This window comes from Mytilus trossulus, chromosome 2 (assembly GCF_036588685.1).
Source record: "Mytilus trossulus isolate FHL-02 chromosome 2, PNRI_Mtr1.1.1.hap1, whole genome shotgun sequence".
NCBI classification, from domain to species: domain Eukaryota; kingdom Metazoa; phylum Mollusca; class Bivalvia; order Mytilida; family Mytilidae; genus Mytilus; species Mytilus trossulus.
The window spans coordinates 55250487-55275834 of record NC_086374.1 but is presented as its reverse complement, the minus strand read 5'-3'; the positions used below and the strand labels follow the sequence as shown (position 1 = coordinate 55275834).

General features: G+C 30.4%; 1 protein-coding gene across 1 annotated transcript; it reads right to left on the bottom strand.

Annotated features, from left to right (window-relative positions):
• Positions 1-625: 625 nt before the first annotated feature.
• On the bottom strand, positions 626-24066 carry LOC134707607 (cyclic AMP-dependent transcription factor ATF-6 alpha-like). The gene is made up of 14 exons (XM_063567539.1): positions 23902-24066; positions 15881-15966; positions 15333-15414; positions 12394-12509; positions 10143-10410; positions 9217-9371; positions 7754-7831; positions 7338-7445; positions 6667-6764; positions 5828-6052; positions 5095-5256; positions 4595-4703; positions 3970-4054; positions 626-2422 (listed from the first exon to the last, which is right to left on the bottom strand). The coding sequence occupies exons 1-14, from the start codon at positions 23972-23974 to the stop codon at positions 2277-2279; spliced, it is 1791 nt and encodes a 596-aa protein (XP_063423609.1). The 5' UTR covers positions 23975-24066; the 3' UTR covers positions 626-2276.
• Between the last annotated feature and the right edge of the window lie 1282 nt (positions 24067-25348).

Below are 25348 nucleotides of genomic sequence, written 5' to 3'. Positions count from 1 at the left end.
ACATTCTGATTACTTGTAATCAGAAAATGAATGATTACTGATTACATGTGATTACATGACAAAATGTAATCGATTACAGCTGATTACGATTACTGATTACGATTACCCCATGCCTGATGATCGGGAAACACAAAGTGTTTCAAAGCAGACATTTTATATAAATTTCAACATAACATCCAATTCAAAAATTAAAGATAAAAGCTTAGTTATAGACTTATAATATAAATAAAATCTTTCAACAAAGAAAATTTAAATATCCAATAAAAAGAGTGAAAATAACTAGTGAGTAGATTTCAATGCAAGAGTTAATACTAAGAAAATTCTAGTTTAAACCAGTGTGATCACTGAAGTATAGAAAATAAACATGTTTCACTTTTTTCTAATTAAATAGTTTAAATCTTAAATCAATCTCAAATCTTAACCATAGTTATACAAAACTTTTTCAAACAGTAATAAAGATCAATGACAATTGGACAATGTAAAACATTGTAAACCTAAGTTTAATGTGCCAGCATGATTTATTTAAAAAAAAAAATATGTCTCTAAAATTTGTAATCATCAAGTAATCATATAAATGTAATCTAAAAGTAATCTAAAAGTAATCATGATTACACCTGTTTTTTGCAATGTAATCGATTACAGTCTGCTACATGCATTCATTCTTTATTTAACATTGTATCTTCAATAATTAAGGGTTTAAATGCTTGTATTACATAAACAAACAAAACCCTGCTCATGATTGACCTATTTAGATTTTGAAATTATAAATTTACAACCATATTTATGTTCTGGTTAAATTATATAGTTATTCATTGAACATGAAAAATAATGAAAACAAATTATTATGACAAATATTAAGTAAGTTATGGAGTAATATTTTGAAGTATAGGGATTTCTGTGAAATATGATTTGTTATGAATATGATTAGCACTAGTTAAATATGAACAACATACAAACATCTTACCAGAATTTCATCCATAAACTGCCATTTTAAAATACACACAAATGACAGCATCATAACGTAAAATAACATCAGTAACATACATAAACTTTCATAGAAAACAAATCTATTAAAATCATTTACATAGTCTCATTTATATTTGAGAACATGTCTATCAACTTTCAACCTCTTAAGAACAAAAAAATATGTGAAATATTCTTCTCGATATTAAGGAATATGTTTTCTTTTTAAAGAAATTTGTACGGCATCATTTGATTTTGAACATACATAGTACAAGCAAATTGGACTATAATGATATATTCAAGTACATTTTACATGGACTGTGAGGCAAGTATAATATTTTTTTTACATCATTTATGATAAGTGTAAGTATAAAGTTGGCCTCATTTACGATCAAAAACATAAATCTGATGCCATTCTCTTCTGAACAAGATTCTACCTTAATTATTTTAGTAAAAAAAGGTTCATCTGTCAATATATCACAAAAACATGACTAGATACATCAAAATATGTCTGGAATGTTAAATGGAATGTGTAAAACCACAAAATAAAATGTCCACAATTTTTCTTCTTTAATTCTCGAAATTGGTACCCACAAAAAAGAAATAAATCTCCAGTAATGAATATTTGAGTTAAAATTGAACAAACTTTCTAAAAATGGTGCACTGTCATGCTTTTGATTTAAAATTCTGACAAATTTTCAGAAGTAAAATCTCTGAACTATCTGTATGGGTTATTAAAAATTGTCAATGAAAAAACAACAGTGATGAAACCAAAACAAAAACTTCACTCACAATTTACAGGGTAATTCAGATTAAAATCTTTCTTGCTTAAGTTTGAAACATGATGGTTGCTTAATCCTGATTTGAACTGACAAAACAAATGGTAGCTTACTCCTGATTTGAAGTGACCAAACAATTGGACAACTTCTTTTTGTTGACCATATTGAAATTTTCACAGCGAATCGTACTTGATATAACCATCATTTATACCAACATTTCATAAAAAAGAGCTATTTTTTATATAATTGCCTGATTAATATTGTGAATCTAATAAATATGTACACATTTATATAAAACTCAATTCTATCTTCCTGCTTTTTCAAAACAAATGTATGCATTGAACAAACAACATTTCTTGAAATTTAAAGACCACAATAAACAAGGTTATTCAAAAATTTGCTGCCAAGACACTTTGTTTATATTAAACAACTAAAATCTTCAGTTCTTTAACTCTGTTTCAAAGGAACTTCAACTCATTTTCCAATCATCTTCTCTTCTTTAAAATCTGGTACAATGACTCTTTCGCCATTTGATCAAGGATAAAATTCCTCTCTGTAGAAAGTAGTGTTTCTTTGATTAGGTGGTAAACTAGATTTATGAACGTGTATTAACTGCGTGTTCAACACCTCACAATCAATCTGCATCATTCCGACATTTCCTGAAGGCGGTTGCATTGTATCTGCAAAAAAAATAATATAATGTTATTTTGATGCAATGAATAAGAAAAATCAAGAGACTTTGAAGTGCCTGAATCATTCACTTGTTAAATATATAGCTGATACTAGAACACACCCGTGATATTGCGGGTCCATGACTGAATTAAAGTATATAACCATGTGTAAGCCTTATTTAAGTATTGGTATTGTCATCTGATTATGTCATTAAGATGCATAATTTTCTCTGCTTTCAAAATCTTTCTGTTTGAACCTGAAACTTATCAATTATTGATAATATAAATTATTTGGAAAACAAAAGCTCCTGGAATGGAGTACTTTTTAATCAACAGCATTGTCCTATATTAGTTATAAAGTTGGATACTTTAATTTGCTGTTTTATGTCATGCTGCCAACCAAATTGAAAACTAAACCTATACGACTTTTTTTAAGTCCAGATTTTTAGTATTGGTATTGTCATCTTAGAAAGTCATGCTGATTAAAATACTACAATAGGTAACAATGTGACAATGATTGAATTTAGTAGTTTCAACCCTGTGAGCATGACCAGTGTATATAGCAAAATCCAAAATACACTGTTTGGTGGTGTGTCTGTCAGATGCAGAACGTGCAGATAAGGAAATAGGTGAATATACTATTGATATCCGTATTGGATTCAACCCGGAACTTGTTAATTGTTGGCAATATTAATTATGTGGAAAACAAAAGGGTCCGGAGTGGTGTAATTTTAAATCAACACCATAGTCCTATATTAGCGATATATAAAGATGAATTCTTTGATTTTTCATTTTACCCTTATGACGGCTGACAAATTGGACCTCGTTATTTTAGTATTATAGATACATGTATCAGATCAATAGTCTTTCTATTCTTTATGAAATGGACAAGCTTATAATAAAGGTTTACAGCAGATTTCAGTCAGTATGTAGCTAATGGTAATATCTTTGGTTAGCTTGCTTGTAAGCTGAAGCGTGAAGTCATTGTTAGGTAAAGTATACTACCCTCCTTTTAAAGTAGCTTAGTCCTAGAGAGATAGATTGGTTATCTGTTGGGCTAGTCTACTATTAAAGGAGGGTAGTTTACCTTAATGGGACATACTTGCAAGCCCAGTTGGCATATAAGATCATATAACAGATTTTAAAAACATGTTATAGCGTTGTTTTCTGTCAGTTTCATTAGAACTGATTATATTAGAAAATAACTGTTACGTCGCCAGGAAACTTAATTTGCTACCATCAAATCCCCAATTGATGCCGTCCAAGCCTTAAATACAATACAGCTATCTTAGAAATAAGTCCAATTGTGATAAAATGAATTGTTGGGTTAATGAGTCAAAGGTGCATTATTACAGTACATGTAATATTGCATTAGAGTCTGTACTTTTGATTGGCTGACAAAAATCGTAAGTATTCAATAATTATATATAAAATAAAGGGTTACTATTCAAATGGTACAAACAAGCAACATTATCTAGCCTACTGCATTCATCAGACACTGCTTGAAAGCTCAGTCAATTACACTTTTATATTGGTCTTCTTACAGTTTGACTTACCATTTAAACCAACTGCTGGCATAACAAAAGACATTCTTGGTCGCATTGTTTTGTTGTGAGCTGTTGCTGGCACTAGGAAATAATCCTGCAATTCAAACGTATTTATATCATTTGACAAAAACATGTATTCATTAATTTTGAAGAAAATACAAACTTATGCACAAAGTAGAAAAAAATATTCACTAATGAAACCCCATTTTTAATACAGTATAAATACTTCTCCTGATCTTATGGTCAAAAGTTAGAACATATAAGTATAATTGGTACAACAACCATAATATTTTAAAAAGTATAGATCAAGGACTCAAATGGTCAGGTTGTACAGAATGTTTCTTAAATAATGGATGGAATATGATCTAAACAAAACTTTTAAACATTTGAAAAAATCACTTAGTTAGGTACCAACTTTTCCCCATCTGCTGGCTGCCCTCCACCAGACATAGTAATGAAGAAAGCTGGTTTTAAATTCTTCAAACCACAGCTAGAAAATTGTTAAAATAGTTCTTTGTCAATTTTATTTTTTTATTCTTTTAGTTCATCCTGAAATGGTGCCATTTAATTCTTCATTCATCCAAACATATTCCCTCTCTTTACGACCCTATATGAACTTTTGCATGACACTTACCTCACTGAATGACAAAACATAAAAGGTGTCATTTCTCCTTGGTATTGACTTCCAGATGTTCCCATCTCCTCCATCAAATACTTTAACTTGGTATCCATGATCAAAGTGTCTACAACAAAAATTTCAAGAATATCAATTCAGCAAATTTAATTCAGACCCATGCACAATAAGAAATGCACCTAAAATACCTGATCTACTTTCTGTTCAGGGAAAAAAATGATATACAAACATAATTCAGCATCAGCTCAGTAGTCAGTGCTTTTGTATCAAAATGATTTCAAACATTTAGTTTTTTTAATTTCTTATTTTTAAATTGTGAATATTATGAAATTGAGCTTAACGTTCCAAAAACTTCAGGCAAAGTTGACCTTAGATCAATTTGTAAGGTCCTGTCCTCAAAATATTTTAGAGGAAATTTTAATGTCAATACTCCCATATTCCTGATTGCCTCACAGCTACAAAAATAATTAATAACAAATGAATAAACTAAAGATATAAACCTTGTATCACTTGGTCTCTGTTGATGAAAGTTTCCTCTTACAGCTTTTTGAAGTGTTGTAAGATTCTTTTTCTTTTTATTTGAATTTTTCTTTTCTTTATTTGCTGACTTCTTCTTAGTGAGTTCATGTGACTGCATCCAGCCTGATAACTGATCTGCCAATCTGGAAAGAAAGACAACATATGCATAGAGACCTATTATTTTATTCTCCTTTGTATTGTACCAAAAACCTTAACCGATATTTACTTTCACCCTTTGATAAAAATTTTAAAATTCAAAAAACTTCAAACCCACAATTTATCGAAAAGTTTCATTGGATATGCAGCAGTTTGACAAACACAAATTTTAATCATTGAGAAGCTTGACATTGCCTTAACAATAGAGTGTGATTAACCTAAAGCGTTCAGCTGCTTTTTTTACAGAGTTATCTTCAAGTAGTATTATGTACCACCTTAAATTGCTCTCATTGTATACTTTCTCTTACTGTGAACCAGCCCACTTGTAGGTACTTTATTTAGCTATTTCTATTCCATTTTGATATGATTCAATTACAAAATTTTTTAATTTACTTAATGCAGCTAGATAAAGAAAAATCAAAGTTTTTTTTCAAATACGCATTAATTTACTTGCAACAGTCCCAAATAAAATTGTGAAAACATTAGTTGGTCTACAGTACTAAAATTTAAATACTATAATTATGAATGTCTTATAAACATGACATCTCTTATCCTCACCTTATAGACTCTGTCTTATTGAAGAGTGATGGACAGGTGTACATCTGATACAGTGTCTTATTATCTAAACTTTCAAACGGATTATCTTCCATTAATTTTTTCAGTCCGGTCCATGAAAAATCAGGCACCAAACTACTGACTGAGTATTCTTCTTGTACAGACATAAGTTGTCTCCCCTTGTGAACTGATAGTTCAGGTTTAGAGTTAGGCTTAATAATAAAGTCACTGAAATACAATAAAATATGCATAAAAAACACCTTTTTATAAAATGAATACATGCTTAACTTCCCGTTTGAATGGTTTACACTAGTAATTTTTGGGTCCCTTTATAGCTTGCTGTTCGGTATGAGTCTGGGCTCTGTGTTTAAAAATACTGTACCTTGACCTATAATTGTTTACTTTTATAAATTGTGACTTGGATGGAGAGTTGTCTCATTGGCACTCATACCACATCTTCCTTTAACTATTAACTTAGTACAATTATAATGTGCAAACTAATGTTAACAGTAATTGGGTTTTAGCCATGTATAAAAGAGGACATACCAGAAAACTTGTGGTTCAAAGATGTTTAACTCTTTCATAAGGTAAGAACCCCCTAATTAACACTTTTTATACTGTTATAGTCTGCTGTAAGTAGACTGGTTTCATTTCTAGGATTAGTCTTGGGTTACTGAACTGATTTCAAATTAGTTCCCAGATCTTTGGTGGTAGATGTACGAAAAGAAGCCTTTCAAGTGCCCCTAATTTCCACAAAAACTTTTTTTCTTGAATAGCCATTATAATTTATAGCAGCAACTGTTCAATTTGATTATCATTTGTCAGCAAACTGAAAAACTTACTTCAATGACATCAAATTCAAGCTGAGCATTGCAAACACTGCCATTAAACAGATCTTTTTAGCTGGTGATGCACCAGTACACTTCTTCAATCGATCATTCTACAATGGAAAATAAATTATCAATAGTTTTCCCCCAACTGATTTTCTGACTAGAAACAGAGAAATTTATGCCATATTTCCAATTTTATTCTTAATATATCTACACTGGAAATGCTAAAAAAAAATTCTTGCTTGAATAAGCCTTATCATAAAATAATAAATCCTTTTTGTTCTCATGTATATAATCTATAAAATATTCTTTAGTAACAGAAAGTTTTGCTTCAGACTTGAATCATCTAAATGCTTGTAAGAAATAGATGTATAAGAAGAGTGATATATGCCCCTAAATATGTAGAGGAAAGTACAGGTTAAAATATTTTTAAATTACTATGGAGACTTTTTTTAAATGTAACCCTAACTCATTTAGTAAACAGACATGTGGAGGGTATTTTTCTCTCTCACAAGAGTAACAACTTCTACTCTTTGTCCGTAAGCTTTTGTTAACATCAAGGAACAAAAGTGTTCAAACACATCCATTTAATTGATCGATTTTGATACAATATGTAAACAACTATGAATGTAATGGCTACTTAGCAGACAACTGTTAATTTGAATATAAAATGTCTATATTACCTCATCTTGCAGAGACTTTAGTTTCTTTTTCAACAACTCGTTTTCTTCTTGTAACTTTCTATTCATTTCATTAAATTCATGTAAATTGTCTTCTAAACCTGTGAGGTACTGCAAATATGGTAAAAGACAAAGAATAACATTTTTGTGCAATCCAATTAAATGTGTGCATAAACTCTAAAACTGAACAAATAAAAAACTTTAATAATTGTTGAGGATGTGGCCTGAAACAGAACTTCTAAGTCTTGCTTTTGAAACTACATAACAGCTGGCAAGTAAAAAGTTAACTATGAGACAAAAAGACTTTGTGGATATACCTCAATAACATATTACAATTAAGATATCTAGAAATCTACTTTAACCAATTATCACATTGTAATAAGACTTTAAAATAAAGATCGTCACTGTCTATAACCAACCTCTTTTTTCCTCTTTCTTGACAAGCTGGCTGATTCTCTATTTTTTATCATACGTTGCTGTCTTTTTATAGCTTTTATCTGGAAAAGAAAGGCAGAAAATGCAACTCATGCTGTTCAACTATCAAAAGAGTTTTTCTCTCTTATGTTGTCTGATATCATAAAATAAACACACAAATAGGACTGATAAAATATTAACTCTTTCTTCTCTTGTTTATAAATTTGCTAGATTAATGAAGATGATGCTTTCTAAAAACAAAATAGATTTTATTACTTTCTTTATATGCTCTATGTAGTGAATCCTTAATTTTTTAATTAAATTGGTTGCTCTTGTTCAGTGGCAATTTATTCGCGCATGTTCAGGACTATATCGACCTAATACCTATGTAAACTATTTTACAAAGAAGTTAATGCAAGAAAAAATGAAATTTGTAGTGAAAGGTAAAAAAAACACATTATGATTTTGTTTTGCTCTGAAGTGTACAAGAACACCTCCTATTCATATTTTTGTCTAAATCTTTTATTTCTTGTTTTCAGAGTTTCAAAACAATGCAATTTACAGGTCACTTGAATGCTTGTTCAGCCTACTATCATATTAAAAAGATAACAAAAGGGTGCTATAAACAGTTTCGTATAAAAAACTAGGGGTTATTCTCTGACTAAAAATAGACATGGAGGGAAGTCCATCAACCAATTATAATCAACCAATTATCACATTGTAAAATAACTTTTATTTTAAAGTTATTTTATAATCAACATAATTGGTGAAAAATGATCATGTTTTTTGTATTTGGTTGTAAAAATATGTTAATTAACTTCAATTAAAGCAGGTTGAATGATTAAAATAATTTTAAAAATTAGATTAAACATACATGTTTTGAGGGGAGACAACACTGTAAACAGTCATTTTTTTTTGCAGGGAAAAGTGAAAACTAATTTGCAGCCACTGTAGCTCTTTTCGGAGCAGGTGAACGTACCCTGAAGCATGATTTTTTTGAAAGACCAGGTACAAATCTAAGAAATTCATACAATTTGATTATGAAAAATATGCAGGTATCATGTTTTCAGGGGTGTGCACATGACCTGATTTCAGGTTTTTTAAGCTTAAATTAGGCAATGTTTTTCCCAGTATCTCTGGATAAAAAAAATTTATACTATTAAAAGTACACTTTATTTTTATTTCATTATAAACTAGAGAACATTCTGATTCCAGTGATATCTAGTTTTATACAAGTATCTTTATTAATCAGTCCACCACTAAGGGTCACTTATACATGGTTGCTCAAAATATGACGTCATAGAAAAAAACTGTTGATCGCACCCAAAATGCCAACTCATTTGAAAATTGATCACAATCTTTTGACTGTTTTTAAAAAGTCATGGTATAACAGAAGGCAGAAATGACAGAAGTAAACCAGTTTATTAAACTAGTTTTCTTCACATTCCTTTGAATCTGGAATAAATACCTCATTATCAACTTGTACTGTGGGATTAGCTACTGTAGTAGATGAAATAATCTGGACAGGACGCTGGGCTGCAGGCTGTGGGAACTTTAATATTCCTTCTGCTTTCAGTTTGTTAAACTCTTCTGGTGTTATTACAACTGTTTTCTGAACCGGAGCTATAAGTACAAAAAATTAAATGAATTGTATTGATATGCTAACCATTAATACTTGCTTGTTTTAGAAGAAATAATAGCCAGAAAATAAGTCACTGAAAGTCAAATAAAGACAACAAGGATTAAAGAGGTAATAACTATTGTGTGTATACTTTGGTTTTTACAACAAATTTCAAATATACATAGATGGGTGCCATATTTGGAGTAAAATCTCCTTACCCTTCTTGAGCACATGTAGTCACCCCTTATTTTTGGTAATATTTTTTAGTTTTCTATGTAGTGTTATACTGTCTGTTTTTTCATTAAATGTCTTGTATTTTTCAAATGGTATTAACAAATTTTCTTTGACTTATGATTTTAGATTTTCCCTTCAAATGTTGTTTCTGTCTATTTTTTCCCAAACATTAGGGAATCATGCTCAAATGTAAGAAAAAAAAGATACCATAAAAAATGTCCATTTAAAGAAGTTTCATAAAAATTTATACGAAGGAAAGTATAAATTGAAACAGTGAAGATTCTGGAAACATATTTTAACAGTATCTTCAACATGTTGGAAGGTTAGCACTGAATATATTTTTCTTAATTCATTGATGAATCTAAAATAAATACCGTACCTGTTGGTGGTTTTTGTTGCCAGATTTTGACAGTTTGAGTATTTACTGCTGATACAGGTAAAGAGGTTAGGAAATGAAATTTCTGAACAAATTTAATTACAATTAACACAAAGTAGATAATAAAAGTGATATTGCAATAACCTAGACTTAAGTACTTTACCTGTTGGTGGTTTTGGTTGTGAGATTTTGACAGTTTGAGTATTTACTGCTGATACAGGTTTTGGTTTAATTCTGACTTTAGAGTTTAGTATTGTGTTGTATTTAGGTTGTGTAATGATAACGGGGTTTATAGCACTACTAAGATCTGGTGTGATGTCGTCTACGTAGACAATGTTCTGTAATGGTGATGACTGTGAAGAATATGGTGGTGACGGCTGTGAATAACATGGTGATGGTGGTGGGCTGTCCTTCACTCCGTCAAGGCATACCTGTAAAGAAAAACATAAACTGTAAATTCTGAAGTTATAAGAGGTTGTTATAATTGCTAAAATTGTGATAGGGTTATAAACGCAATAATTAAAACTCACATTTTTAAAATTTTGAAATGAAATAAACAGGTTTTTTTCTTTATATCGCAAAAAAGAAATTGCATTTTAGTCAAAAATGACAAAATTGCAATAATAAATGCATGGAATAATTTCCTAATTTATAGTATGTCTTACACTTGACTCAACATTACCTAATGTGTATTTACTATTAATGTTACTATTGTGCTTTTTGGTGTGTAGTTGTCAAACATGTGAACCTTCTGTCAGGACAGTAATTATCACCCTTTCAGGGGGTCTCCTTTCCTTCCCTATATATATGGATAGTTCAAACGATTAAAATCCTGTCTAAAAAAAAATTCATGTTTTACAACATTTGTGTCTTAATATTACTTTTTTGATTCTGAAATATCATCAAAGATACAGGTATTGGAACTTAAGGTCAAGTTACAGTAAATGGGCTATGTCACAGATTTCAGTAAAATTTGGCATACAACTCTGGCTCGATGAACTTCAACTGAAAATCGAAAAATTAATGCATTTATCTCAATTATCATTTGAAATATTACTGATTGAATTCTTACAAAATGGCTGAACATTTGTATAGAAAGCACATAAAATCGGCGAAAACCCTTCTAAAATTTGTCTTAAAATCGCCAAATCTCTAATTCCACTCCATAGATTTTTCTTAAAAAACTATATGTTGTTGATACATGAATTTTCGTTGTAATGATGCAAAATAAATAGGGTCACCGACTTCGTTTTTACGGTATACTTCATTTAAAGTTGCGTTCTTTGTGAAAAAATCCAACAAAACGTCGAAATAATCATAACGTTGCGTTGCAGGCCGAAAAACGTTGATTTTTGAAGTTTTTCACTACAATGTACCAACAAGGTAACAAATTGATTATTAGACAAAAAACGAAGTCGGTGACCCTATGATTATTTTATATCATTAAAACAGAAATTTATGTGTCAACAATATATAGTTTTTTAAGAAAAATCTATGGAGAGGAATTAGAGATTTGGCGGTTTTAAGACAAATTTTAGAAGGTTTTTCTCCGATTTTATGTGCTTTCTATACAAATATTCACCCATATTAAAAGAAATCAATCTGCAATTTTTCTGATAATAAAAGAGATAAATGTATTATTTTTTTTGATTTTCAGTTCAACAAGCCAAGATTGTATGCAAATGTTTAGCAAAATCTGCGACATAGCCCATTTATTGTTCCTTGACCTTAAATTAATTTCACCATCAAGTGAACCTAAAGCTTGAAAAGTTGATTGTTTTGTGAATTTAAATTTCAAAATGAGAGTAGAAATGTTTTACTTTCAACATAACTCATAAAACATAACTGTTTGGTTGTAATTTCAACAGTTGATCACACGACAGTATTTGTAAAATGCCTGCCCATTTTAGATATTTGACACTTCTATGACATCATGTTCTCCTGCAGTCTCGAGTTGATTTGTACATACATATGATTCAGCATTTTATATTATCACAGATTTTTTGGTGATTCAGAAGTCATGTGAAGGACAGGTAGATACATTTGATTCAGAAGGCACCTTAGGAAGTTATGAACCTGGGATTCAAAGGAACCTTCAAGATATTTACCTATGAGTCAGCAGACATGAGAAAGATATTTACCTGTGATTCAGCAGACATGAGAAGGATATTTACCTGTGATTCAGCAGACACGAGAAAGATATATTTATTTACCTGTGATTCAGCAGACATGAGAAAGATATTACCTGTGATTCAGCAGACATGAGAAAGATATATTTACCTGTGATTCAGCAGACATGAGAAATATATATTTACCTGTGATTCAGCAGACATGAGAAAGATATTTACCTGTGATTCAGCAGACATGAGAAAGATATTTACCTGTGATTCAGCAGACATGAGAAAGATATTTACCTGTGATTCAGAGGATTCTGATGTGAAAGAAAACGATGGTGATAGTGGTTCATGTTTGATGTCAGGTGAACTGTCTAACCTCTGTTCATGTTTTAAAACATTTTCTGGCAAGATACCTAATAAATGAAAGAAAAACAATTATGAATAGGGCATTGCTCAACTCTGCACATAAAAACTGAATAAAAATATTACAGTTGATTATAAATTTTAGAGCACGTCTTTAATATCAATAAGATTTAAATGTTTCATTTCACTTTCTACATGCAAGTACAAATGTATAATACTACATGTACAGTGAATAGTTTTCATTGGGAACAAGACTATTAACTCTTAAAAAAACTTGACCTTTTACTCATGAATAATTGATAATCAGCTAGTTGTCATATGCAGAGATTTCTTGGATTGTGCTGTGGTGGAAATGGTCTTTAAAATGCCATTTTAATTGTTTGAACTAAAACCAGGTCACTTGGGCATTAAAATTAGTAGGTCAAGTTTCAAAAGAGTGAAATTATGAATGAGTTTAAATTGGAAAGGAATACATGGAACATGTGGAATAAGACCTTTTTCTTAAAAATTATAATAACTTGTGAAATGAATATAAAAAAACTTTAATATCATACTAGTTGTCAGAAATCAACACATTTTACATCCTTATATTCAAATACCAGCACAACCGGTATGGCTAAAAATATTCAACTAACTATACAAATTTCTTCAGTGATCAATTTGAAGGCACATGCATGCCTCAAAAGGGACTCTTAATGTTACAAAAATATTATAGCCTGAGTAAATAAACAATTGCCAACAAATTGCAATATTCTGGCAAGACATCAATTCTATTTTCAATTTTATGAAGAGCTGTTACAAACAATACCAGCTGTGCAAACTAAAATTGGTCAGGTGGAACTAAGATAAACTAAGTGACACTGTCAAGCTGTTTCGTCTGAGTTTTCATCCTTTAAACATATTATACTTGTCTTCCAACTTTTATTATTATGGATGAGAGAGTAACGCCAGTATACTCTCTAGTATTGGAGGCCAAATAAACCTTACATCTATTCTTCAAAGCATGAACATGTGAAATGTTGCAGGAAATTCAGATGTCCAATCCAACCAAAAAAGTTTATATTTTAACTTTGTAAACATTAATAGATTTTATCCTAATTACAAATGTATGAAGTTAACAAAAAAGTTAACAAAAAGAGGCTGTCACAACGACAGCAAACCGGATTTATTAATATTTATCTGTGTCCTGGCAATATCACAAGAACCATTACTGATGAATGGTGAAAGTGAGAATCGTCTATAACAAATTTGACCTCCATTTTGTCATCAGTATCAACATATTAAAATTTGAAAAGCTTAGATTGAATGGTTCATGAGTAAATGCGTAACAACATGAATGGAAAAGCAATTTTACAATCTTTCAAGAACCATAACTATTGAACCGTAAAAGTCAAAATCGTCATTATTGAACTTGACCTCTATTTTGTCATCAGTAACAACATATTAAAATTTGGGAAGCTTTGGTAGAACAGTTCATGCGTAAATGCACGGACACGACTGGAAACTCCATTTTTAAATCTTTCAAGAACCATAACTCCTGAACAGTAAAAGTCAATATCGTCATTATTGAACTTGACCTCCATTTTGTCATCAGTAACAACATATTAAAATTTGGGAAGCTTTGGTAGAGCACTTCATGCTTAAATGCAAGGACACGACTGGAAACTCCATTTTTCAATCTTTCAAGAACCATAACTCCTGAACGGTAAAAGTCATTATTGAACTTGACCTTCATTTAGTTGTCAGTAACAACATATAAAAATTTTAAAAGCTTTGGTTGAACGGTTCATGAGTTATTGCATGGACAACATTTGATTGCCGCCCGCCCGCCCAACCGACCGACTGACCGCCCAAACCGACAAAAATCCGGTTAAAAATTAATCCCTTGCAAAAACTTCCATCTGTACAGTTCCTCTGTTTCCTGTGGTAATTTGTAATAATACATGTAATATCCATCTCTTCATCACAGTTCTCCCCAATGTAAGTACATGTCCTTATTTATCTGATTTATTTTATATGTTTTAGTCCTATCTCCTGAATATGCATGAAATATTTGCCACTGGATGTTAAGCAAGCAAACTCAATCAACCATGCAATTGGGATCCACCAAATATTGTGTTTTCGTAGATTCTTAATTTCATTGTTTTGCAAAAATTTCACTATAAGCCTATGAAATTCATTTTTTGTTGAACATTTAAATTTGTGGTTTGAAGTAACCCACGAAATCCACGAAAAAATTGGTACCCAACGAATAATAATGAATCTACCGTACATCAGATTTTTATCACCAAATCAATCATACAATACCATTCAGGGATTTAAGTTAAAATTTTGGCATAGTAGCCCACAGCTTAAATTTTGTAGCCAACATATATATTCCTATACAAGAAAAGCAGAAATTTATGAAGCCCACACCAAATTTTAGGGGCCATTGGCCAGTGGGCCCCTGCTAATTTCAAACCCTGCCATTTTACAGTGAATTTATCAACTAAAACACTTGACTTACTCCATTGGATTGTACTGTAGTTAAAACACGTTTTCAACAAGTATTGTACTTATGTTATTTATATTTAACTAATCAAATAAACGAGACAAACCTGGTGCAAAATTACATAAATACAATGTATTACAGTAATCTCCTTATTTATGTTATTGAATTTGTTATATAAAGAGAAATCAACCATATTTTATCGCTGTTTGCCAAATGCAACATACAATATATTATGTGTAACTTATACAGTTAAATTATTTTTCTAGTGATTAAAAAATAAATTTTTAATCACATACAAATGTAAAAGCCTCAAGATATCTAAAGAAACCTTTTATATGCAACTAATTCGCCATGGCAAATTTGGCAGACGTCCTAAACTTACTGCTGATTCCACTGTCAGAACTGTCACTGTATTCTTGTAGTAAAGTATCATGAAAATCTGTCTGTACATCATCTATATTCATCTGAAACCACATATCAGCTATTTAATATTCAAATTTATTACATTTGAAGCAATCTTAAGTATAATCTTATTGCATGTGTTTATTTAATTTGCATACAGAGATGAAAATTAGACCATAATGAAGATATTGATAATGATTATTGGATTTATTCATTTCATGATTACACAAAAAAAATTATAAACGTTGAAAACTTTTTGTGATTTAAACAACATCATATATGTCATATGTTCAAAGCTATTATATAAATTTGATTTCTTTAGCATTTAATTATTGCATCATAACTAGGGTATGACATGCATGCAAGTACACTTGTACATTATACATAGTTCCAATTAAAGGTTATTTTCAGGATTTCTCATGTTCACTAGAACTCCTTTCTCATGAAACTAAACAGGCCCAAACAATAATAATTATGAATAGTCACATTTAGGATAGGTTGACCTACATTTGAACAAGTAAAACTTACGGGAAAATCATCAGGTAAATCAGGCATCAGTTCACTGGGATAGTTCTCCATACCCAGTAAATCATTGAGATCCATCGTTGTACTTTCTGAAATATAACAAAACATGTTAATATTATTGAGATCCATCGTTGTACTTTCTGAAATATAACAAAACATGTTAATATTATTGAGATCCATCGTTGTACTTTCTGAAATATAACAAAACATGTTAATATTATTGAGATCCATCGTTGTACATGTACTTTCTGAAATATAACAAAACATGTTAATATTATTAAGATCCATCGTTGTACTTTCTGAAATATAACAAAACATGTTAATATCATTGAGATCCATTGTTGTACTTTCTGAAATATAACAAAATATGTTAATATCATTGAGATCCATCGTTGTACTTTCTGAAATATAACAAAACATGTTAATATTATTAAGATCCATTGTTGTACTTTCTGAAATATAACAAAACATGTTAATATTATTAAGATCCATCGTTGTACTTCTGAAATATAACAAAACATGTTAATATCATTGAGATCCATCGTTGTACTTTCTGAAATATAACAAAATATGTTAAAATCATTGAGAACCATTGTTGTACTTTCTGAATTATAACGAAACATGTTTATAAAATCTTGGAGAATTATCAGGATAATCCGATTATTTGGTTGCTCCACCCTAGGATAAGCTCTTTTTATGCAGATAAATTGTCAGTTAGGTATAACAGATATTTACATATAATAATTACTGTCTCCTCCATGCCCTTCTTGAACTCAAAAAAATAAATAACACTCCTAATGCTCAGATTGATTGTCATCGTGCAACACAGTTAATAACACCATATACATGTAGGAAAAACATAGAACAAAATTTAAAATGCAAGTTGTATTTTTTCAAGACCTTTTCCTGTCGCATTGCTCATCTTAAACATTTTTAAACTAAATTGCAAAAATTTCTAATTTTACAATTCACACCTGTCATCCTGTGGAGAATGGAAAAGAGCTCAAGTCATTATTCAGACGGTATTAAGATAACTACAGTCTAGAATTTACATGATGATTACATGTATAATGGTAGAATTTCCTGAATATATCACAACATATGCATCCATAGTTTTATTGGAAAACTAAATATTTTTAATAACCTTGGGATTTCTAGCACAAATTAAAGTACAAACCAAACAAGTTTAGCTAGATATTTAAGACATTAAAATGTTCTTGTATGTCCAAAATTAGAATATAATACACTGTGACATAATTTAATCATTCATGTGCATCCTAACATGTACAATTTTAAGTAATTATATAAATTTTCAGTTTAAGGACATTTGATGTTATCTCTACAATGTTTTAATTTTCTAATAGCATGTATCTTTTATCATGTTTTAAATACAATTATACTAAACAATTACAGTTCCTTATAATGATATATACAAAATTTATTTCCATGTTGATATCAAAGATTAGACATAAAAGATTCTGATTCAGCTGAACAGAATATGAGAAAGACTTCCAACTGAACAGTGTTTTCATAAAAAATGAAATCTACAGTTTACTTTAATCATGTTAATATTATGTTGAATCCTAGTCATTGGAAATTACGAAAAAATAATGTATAATCAGAATTTCTGGCAAAAAACACAATGAATGATTACAAAAAATTGAGAGGAAACCTTATATTTTTATATATTTGACATATATATATTTACCACAATTAGTCTATATATTATTTCATGCCCCCCCCCCCCTCCCTTATAAAATAATTAATATCATTGATTGCTATAGATTCAGATGACTGGTCAAATCTATGTGTATAAGATCAATGATAAAATGTCATTAAAAACTTACATACATATATATTCAACATCACATAGAAAGTTAAAGGAGACAATATAACATGTATAAAGATGTCAAGTAACAGTTACAAAATCAATAAAATTATTTATGTACAAATTCCCAAGTCTCTCATTACAAACATGACAAACCACAAATGGATTTTACATATATGCATGCAGAATCTCATCTTCCCTAGCCAAGGGTTAAGAAGATGGCAGAATCTTAGAGTATCAATTATACAAACAAACAAAAAAATATCATTTTGAATAATTTAGATCCTTTAACAGAAAATTTCAAACCTAAGACAGTTTGATTTTTTTTCTTTATTTGAGATCAGTAAAAAAATAAACAAGAAAACAATAAGTCATCAAATATTTATATTAACATGTTTATGTCTGCTGCCATATTACTTCAACATGTTCAAGAAATATAATGATTTTCTGATTTATCCCATGTTCTAATAGTCTTTAGGGGATTTTAAAAATTTATATCAAATGTTGACAATATTGATTTCGATTGTATGTTTTATGTACATTTCACATACCTGAAAATCAATATAACATTTGTTTAAATTTATTGCAGTCATATTCATGATATTGTAAATGTGTTTGGATTTATCTACCAGGAAATGCAGCATGTTTTTCTTCCTCCTTGAATATATATTTGTATTATACTTTTGTTATGTACCATTGAATATATATCATGTACATGTGTATATTAGATATACATTGTTGTTTTATATATGTCGTGTATAAGTTGCGATTTTGTACAGGTTATAACATGTACAAAAATATTGTACATGTTATAACTTGTATAATGCAAAAATACAAGTTATAACATGTACAAAAGTACCTCATACATGTTATAACCTGTACAAAATATTGCTTAAAAATGGTTTTAACTTGTACAAAATCGAAAAATAAGGATATTTTCCTATTATCGCAACATATGATATTGGCTAATGACCTCAATAACCTTTTCATAACTTTTTTATTACTCCTTCATGTTAGTGTGTTTTGTCCTTTTTTGATACAGTTAATGTCCAGGGGTCGGTATCACGAAGCATTCCTAAGACCTGTCCTAAGAAATAGACATGTCTTATGATCCTCTTACGACTATCTTTGGACATATCTTTATTTGATGAATTATAATTGTGAGTGTCCACTTTGAAGGCAATAGTAAAATACTTTCATTCTAGTTGACACTAAAAGACATAAGAAGTTATCCAGGACAGATGTGTCTACAAATAAAATTGGGAATTGAAATCGGGTAGGTGTCTAACGACAACAACCCGCCAATGGAGCAGACAACATCCAAAGGCTACAAATAAATGCTTTCAAAGTAGAGGATATATAATTAAAATATCAAAATGACATTCGCCTCATGCAATGATCTTATAGTTTATAAACAAAAATTGAGTAATAAATTTACATAAGTCATGCTGAAGGCCAAAAATGTTGAAGTGTAGATCCAAAGATATTGATAATGAAGCGTGGTCCAATGAAAACTATTTCAGCTCTCTCTTGCTTTTACAGAGTAAGCATATAATACATTATTTTAGTCTTTGCATGCTATAAAAACGAGAGGGAGGAGTATTTCCCAAAATTATAAAGAATCGTTCTTAAATTTTTTTGGAAGAATTTAGAAACTTGTATATAATGTAATTGTCATTGAGGAATGCAAGCTTTAAGTTAATAGTTTCACACTTATTTAAACCTTGATGGACTGCATAAAACATACAAGTACATGAAAACACATTTTGCCAACATTATTCATGAAACATATATTTCTGAAACTTTGTGATCATTGTCTTTTGCAGAAAAACGACACGTTATTGCCTTTTTGTTGTTGTTCTTTATGCATTGGTGAATTTAAATGTATATTTTACTTCTTTAAGATTTATTTTAAATTTTGTACAAGTTAAAACCATTTTTAAGCAATATTTTGTACAGGTTATAACATGCATGAGGTACTTTTGTACATTTTTGCATCATACAAGTTATAACATGTACAATATTTTTGTACATGTTATAACCTGTACAAAATCGCAACTTGTACACGACATATATATTTTAAAGAATTTGTGCAAATTTTTATTGGTCTGTTTGTAGTCCAGTCAATTGTACAAGACTGAAAGCAAAGTCATGCTTCAGTGATTCCCTATATAATCAACCAAATTTTTCCCTATAGAGGGGGGCCCTGTCTGTCTATCTGGATCTGCCTATGGTACACACAAAGTTTTAGGAAGTTGGTATGGAGTTCTTTGTAATACTGATTTTTTTAAATTATTAATAAACAAAGTTACAAATGTTACATGTTATAAAAAATATCTCTGTTTTAATCGATTTAAAGAACACCATGAACAAAGTTATAATGATTTAATGTCAAACAAGCATAGCAAACTACATACTTGCAGATTATTTAAATATGAATTGGTGAAGAAAAATATTCATAAAAAAATATAACCCAAAAATGAATGAAATGTACAAATGTATATATATAAGTACATCTGAGTCAGTGACAACTCTACAACAGATTTATCCATCGGATCGCCATCAATGATGGTGATACATGGCTGTGTACATAATGTATATACAACTCGTCTTAACATCAACCCAACAATGTTAGACCTGCATTTTTTTTCTTATTTTTTTTCCAAATGTATATATATATATACAGACAAAATCTGCAATGAAAATTTATTGAAAAGAAGATATTAGTTTTTCATATTTCAAGTTTTAATAGTCATGATAGTGACTAGTATAGATGTATAATCATTTTAGATAGTTTATATTATCATAAATTAACTCTTTTATAATTGGATTGGATGTTGTATGTTTTATCAAAATTATGTTAATGTTTTATATAAAAATTAAATGAATAGCCATGATAGCTGAGACCGAAGAGTTGTCTTGTTTTTGTATGTAACTTTTTTTTGTAGAACTTAATTTTTTAAAAGCAGGATCAGATATCGATTATAATTTATACCATTGGAATAATTTAAAATTCAGTTTCAGAAACAAAAACTTCATAGACATTTTGACATATGAAATTTCTTGTTTGTTTCTATTGTCAGAGGTGTCAAGTAAAATTGATCTTTGAAATAGTTCAATCATCAAAATTTAAACATCTGGTCTATTCAGATGGCTTATTGTTGTCCAGGCAGTTTATAAATACATGTTATCTATTGTCCACAACAATCAATGATCATTAATACCATTTATCTTGATCCCTAAGGGAAACAACTTACAGGTACAAATGTACATGTACATGTACATTTTGTATGAAACTGTTCTAACATATCATTATTTGATCTCTTTTGAGTTGAACATAAGTGTATACAAAAACCAAAAGTCATATTCCATATTTCAATTCAAGTCAAACAAAATTAAATCTTTATACATGTAGCACTTTTAAATCTTGTGTGAACACATTGTACATGTACAATATTAAAGTTTTAGTCTTTATGGTTGCCATCTACAGGTCATGTACATGTACATGTGCATGTAGTTGTAAACATTAATAATATCTTTAGCTTTGAATATAAACAATTTATGTACTTTTTATAATTAAATTATATTTTTTCTATTTCTGGACACAGTTTCCTTGTAGAAGTGCTTTAATTTCAGACTAATTCATGTACAAATGTACATGTAAATTAGTAAATTTTTAATTATTTTATTTGAAAAATGTAAAAGATATAATTGTAAAATGTATCTGTATTTGGAAGATTCCTTGGTTTTATTAAATTCTGTACATAGTATAGTGTGTTGTATATATTCAAAAGACATTTTTATTTATTAATTCTGTTAATAATGGGCACCCCCCTTTTTGGACAATCAATGCATTTGAATGGGGGTGGACATGTGGTTGGAACCCCCACCCCACCCCTTTTTTTGTCCTGGGTTGTGACCAACCCCCCTTTTTTTAAATGGCTGGATCCGCCCCTGATGTAAATACAATAATAAGTTTTCAGTGAAAATACAAAAATCACAAAGAAAAAAATAATAACTGAATACTCAATAGTCATGATAGTAGTTCCCTTCGTCAGTTCATTGCAGTGCACAGCAGTGATGAGGAACTTAACATTACACTGTACCACAAATTATGCAGGGGTTAATTAAACCAGCTACAATTATTATAAGAACTTAATTTGATGATTATCTTGATGCATCATATGATCTCATCAGAAATTTGTGTGTAAAAAAATTAACTAGAGGCTCTAAAGAGCCTGTGTCGCTCACCTTGGTCTATGTGAATATTAAACAAAGGAAGCAGATTGAAAATTGACTACAAAGGTCAATAACTCCTACAGGGGTCAATTGACCATTTCGTTCATGTTGACTTATTTGTAGATCTTACTTTGCTGAAAATTATTGCTGTTTATAGTTTACCTATATCTATAATAATATTCAATATAATAACCAAAAACAGCAAAATGTCCTTAAAATTACCAATTCAGGGGCCGCAACCCAAAAACAGGTTGTTCAATTCATCTGAAAATTTCAGGGCAGATAGATCTTGACCTGATTAACAATTTTACTTCATGTCAAATTTTCTCTAAATTATTTGGTTTTTGAGTTATAAGCCAAAAACTGCATTTTACCCCTATGTTCTATTTTTAGCCGTGGCGGCCATCTTGGTTTGATGGCGAGGTCACCGGACACATTTTTTAAACAAGAAACCCCAAAGATGATTGTGGCAAAGTTTGGATCAATTTGGCACAGCAGTTTCAGAGAAGAAGATTTTAGTAAAAGATATATAAAATTTACGAAAAATGGTTAAAAATTGACTTTAAAGGGCAATAACTCCAAAAGAGGTCAACTGACCATTTTGGTCATGTTGACTTATTTGTAAATCTGACCTTGCTGAACATTATTGCTGTTTACAGTTTACCTATATCTATAATAATATTCAATATAATAACCAAAAACAGCAAAATTTCCTTAAAATTACCAATTCAGGGGCCGCAACCCAAAAACAGGTTGTCCAATTCATCTGAAAATTTCAGGGCAGATAGATCTTCACCTGATTAACAATTTTACTTAATGTCAGATTTGCTCTAAATGCTTTGGTTTTTGAGTTATAAGCCAAAAACTGCATTTTACCCCTATGTTCTATTTATAGCCATGGCGGTCATCTTGGTTAGTTGGCGGGGTCACCGGACACAATTTTTAAACTAGATACCCAAATGATGATTGTGGCCAAGTTTCAAATAATTTGGCCCAGCAGTTTCAGAGGAGAAGATTTTTCTAAAAGATTACTAAGATTTACGAAAAATTGTTAAAAATTGACTATAAAGGGCAATAACTCCTAAAGTGGTCAACTGATCATTTTGGTCATGTTGACTTATTTGTAGATCTTACTTTGCTGAACATTATTGCTTTTTACAGTTTATCTCTATCTAAAATAATATTCAAGATAATAACCAAAAACAACAAAATTTCCTTAAAATTAAAATTCAGGGGCAGCAACCTAACAACGGAATGTCAGATTCATCTGAAAATTTCAGAGCAGATAGATCTTAACCTGATTAACAATATTACCCCATGTCAGATTTGCCCTAAATGCTTTGGTTTTTGAGTTATAAGCCAAAAACTGCATTTTACCCCTATGTTCTATTTATAGCCATGGCGGCCATCTTGGTTAGTTGGCGGGGTCACCGGACACAATTTTTAAACTAGATACCCCAATGATGATTGTGGCCAAGTTTGGTTAAATTTGGCCTAGTAGTTTCAGAGGAGAAGATTTTTGTAAAAGTTAACGCAGGACGACGACGACGGACGACGACGACGGACGCCAAGTGATGAGAAAAGCTCACTTGGCCCTTTGGGCCAGGTGAGCTAAAAATAGCTTGGTCTTCACAATTTAAAACTACCAGCAAATGTCTTATCTACCGAAGGGGTTGAACATTTGGGGAATCCCCAACACATTATAATCATAGGACTTCATAAATATGGCCTTATTATTTGGTAAAAAACAAAATTGAACAAGACAATGTCATTCATATAGAAATAAAATTTATATTGTGTTGTTTATAATATATGACACACACAATAAGTATGTATTCTAATAATGTCGATATAATTAAATATTCTTGTAAACATGTTTTTGTCAACATAATTTTTGCTACTGTCAGTGTCATATGTCGTTCAACTTGCACTTTAATTTTGATAATTTTGTTCCTACCCCAGTCATCATTTGTTAGTAAGTTGTTGGAGTAGAACTTTCTGTCAACTTCGGACACAAAATCCAGTGTCATAATTCAAGATTTAGATATAAAAACATCAATAAAAATATTAAGCGTGCTTTCCCAGCCAAGCCGGAAGTAGTTGGACACAAAAACAAAATCCCCAATAACCAGTAAGCGGAATTTGAAACATGTCCTAACACGAACACAAAGGCCGGTTCAGAGTGCAAATTGAGGAAAAATCATTGAGGATGGAGAGTGGCATATTATTCCGTATGTTTAAAAATCAGTTAAAAATAATACACATCTAAAATCAAAGCATAGAAAAATCCAAACGTATACTGGAAAATGTAAACATGTTTAGAGGGGCACTTGACTCAAATATCAGTCTCATATGTGATTTATAAAATACAGTAAAACCCATTATATATCCAAATTATAAAAAGTCTTGAATAAACAGTTTATAATGCAGGTACTAGATTTAGTCCCGCCCTGGCCTCAGTGACTTTTTCTGTCACTGAACATTGAAGCTAATGTAGGGGGAGCTGGACTCTAGTGACAAAAAAAAAATATATATATATATACGTCGATGAGGCCAGTGCTGGACTAGTACTAGATAAATTAATATATATCAGAATTTCGCGCGTATCTTAGTCCAGACGCCGTCTAATTAACTATTGAGATGACCCCCGAAAACTACAGACGGTCACAAAACATGATATAATTATAAACATGAATAGATATAGCGACCTTGAGCAATTGAATTTTTCTATGTTTGTTTGTTTTCATGTCATAGGTTAAAAAGAAAAGTCAATCACATTCGCTATTTTTTCCCTGTATAATAATGAGTATTTTGTGGATCAAATCAGTCAATCGATCAAATAATATACCTACGTTTCACTTCAAGTTCAATGTTGATATTATTTTCTCAGTTAATAACTAAACTGACACGCATTAATAATGCGTAATCCATTTCTAGATACGGGGTTAACTTGAAGTTCAAATGAATACGGATTAATAAAGTATATTATTCACTTGCAAGTGAATAATCCATCATCGATGTTCCTTAGCTTATTTTGACATAATTGAACCATACTGGATGCTTAATGCAAATTATCAGTTCACTATTTCACTTTCATTGATGATTGAGCACCCAACATTACCTTTAATTTTTATATACTAGTGCCCTATAAACCATCGTCTTACGGGAAAAAAAACCTGTAGAAGTCAGAATCATTGACTTAACGAATCCATAGATATACCGGGTTTTCAAATTAAGGTCCTGGCAATTTTCAAGTCAAGTAATGGATAAGATAAATAGCCAAAACCCCATATGTTTTTCTATTCAGAATGCCGATCTTTCGTGTGAATCAACTCATTGAAAAACTTCTGGACATGCTTGGCATTAAATTTTGATAAAATGCACGAAGGCATTTATGACAGCAA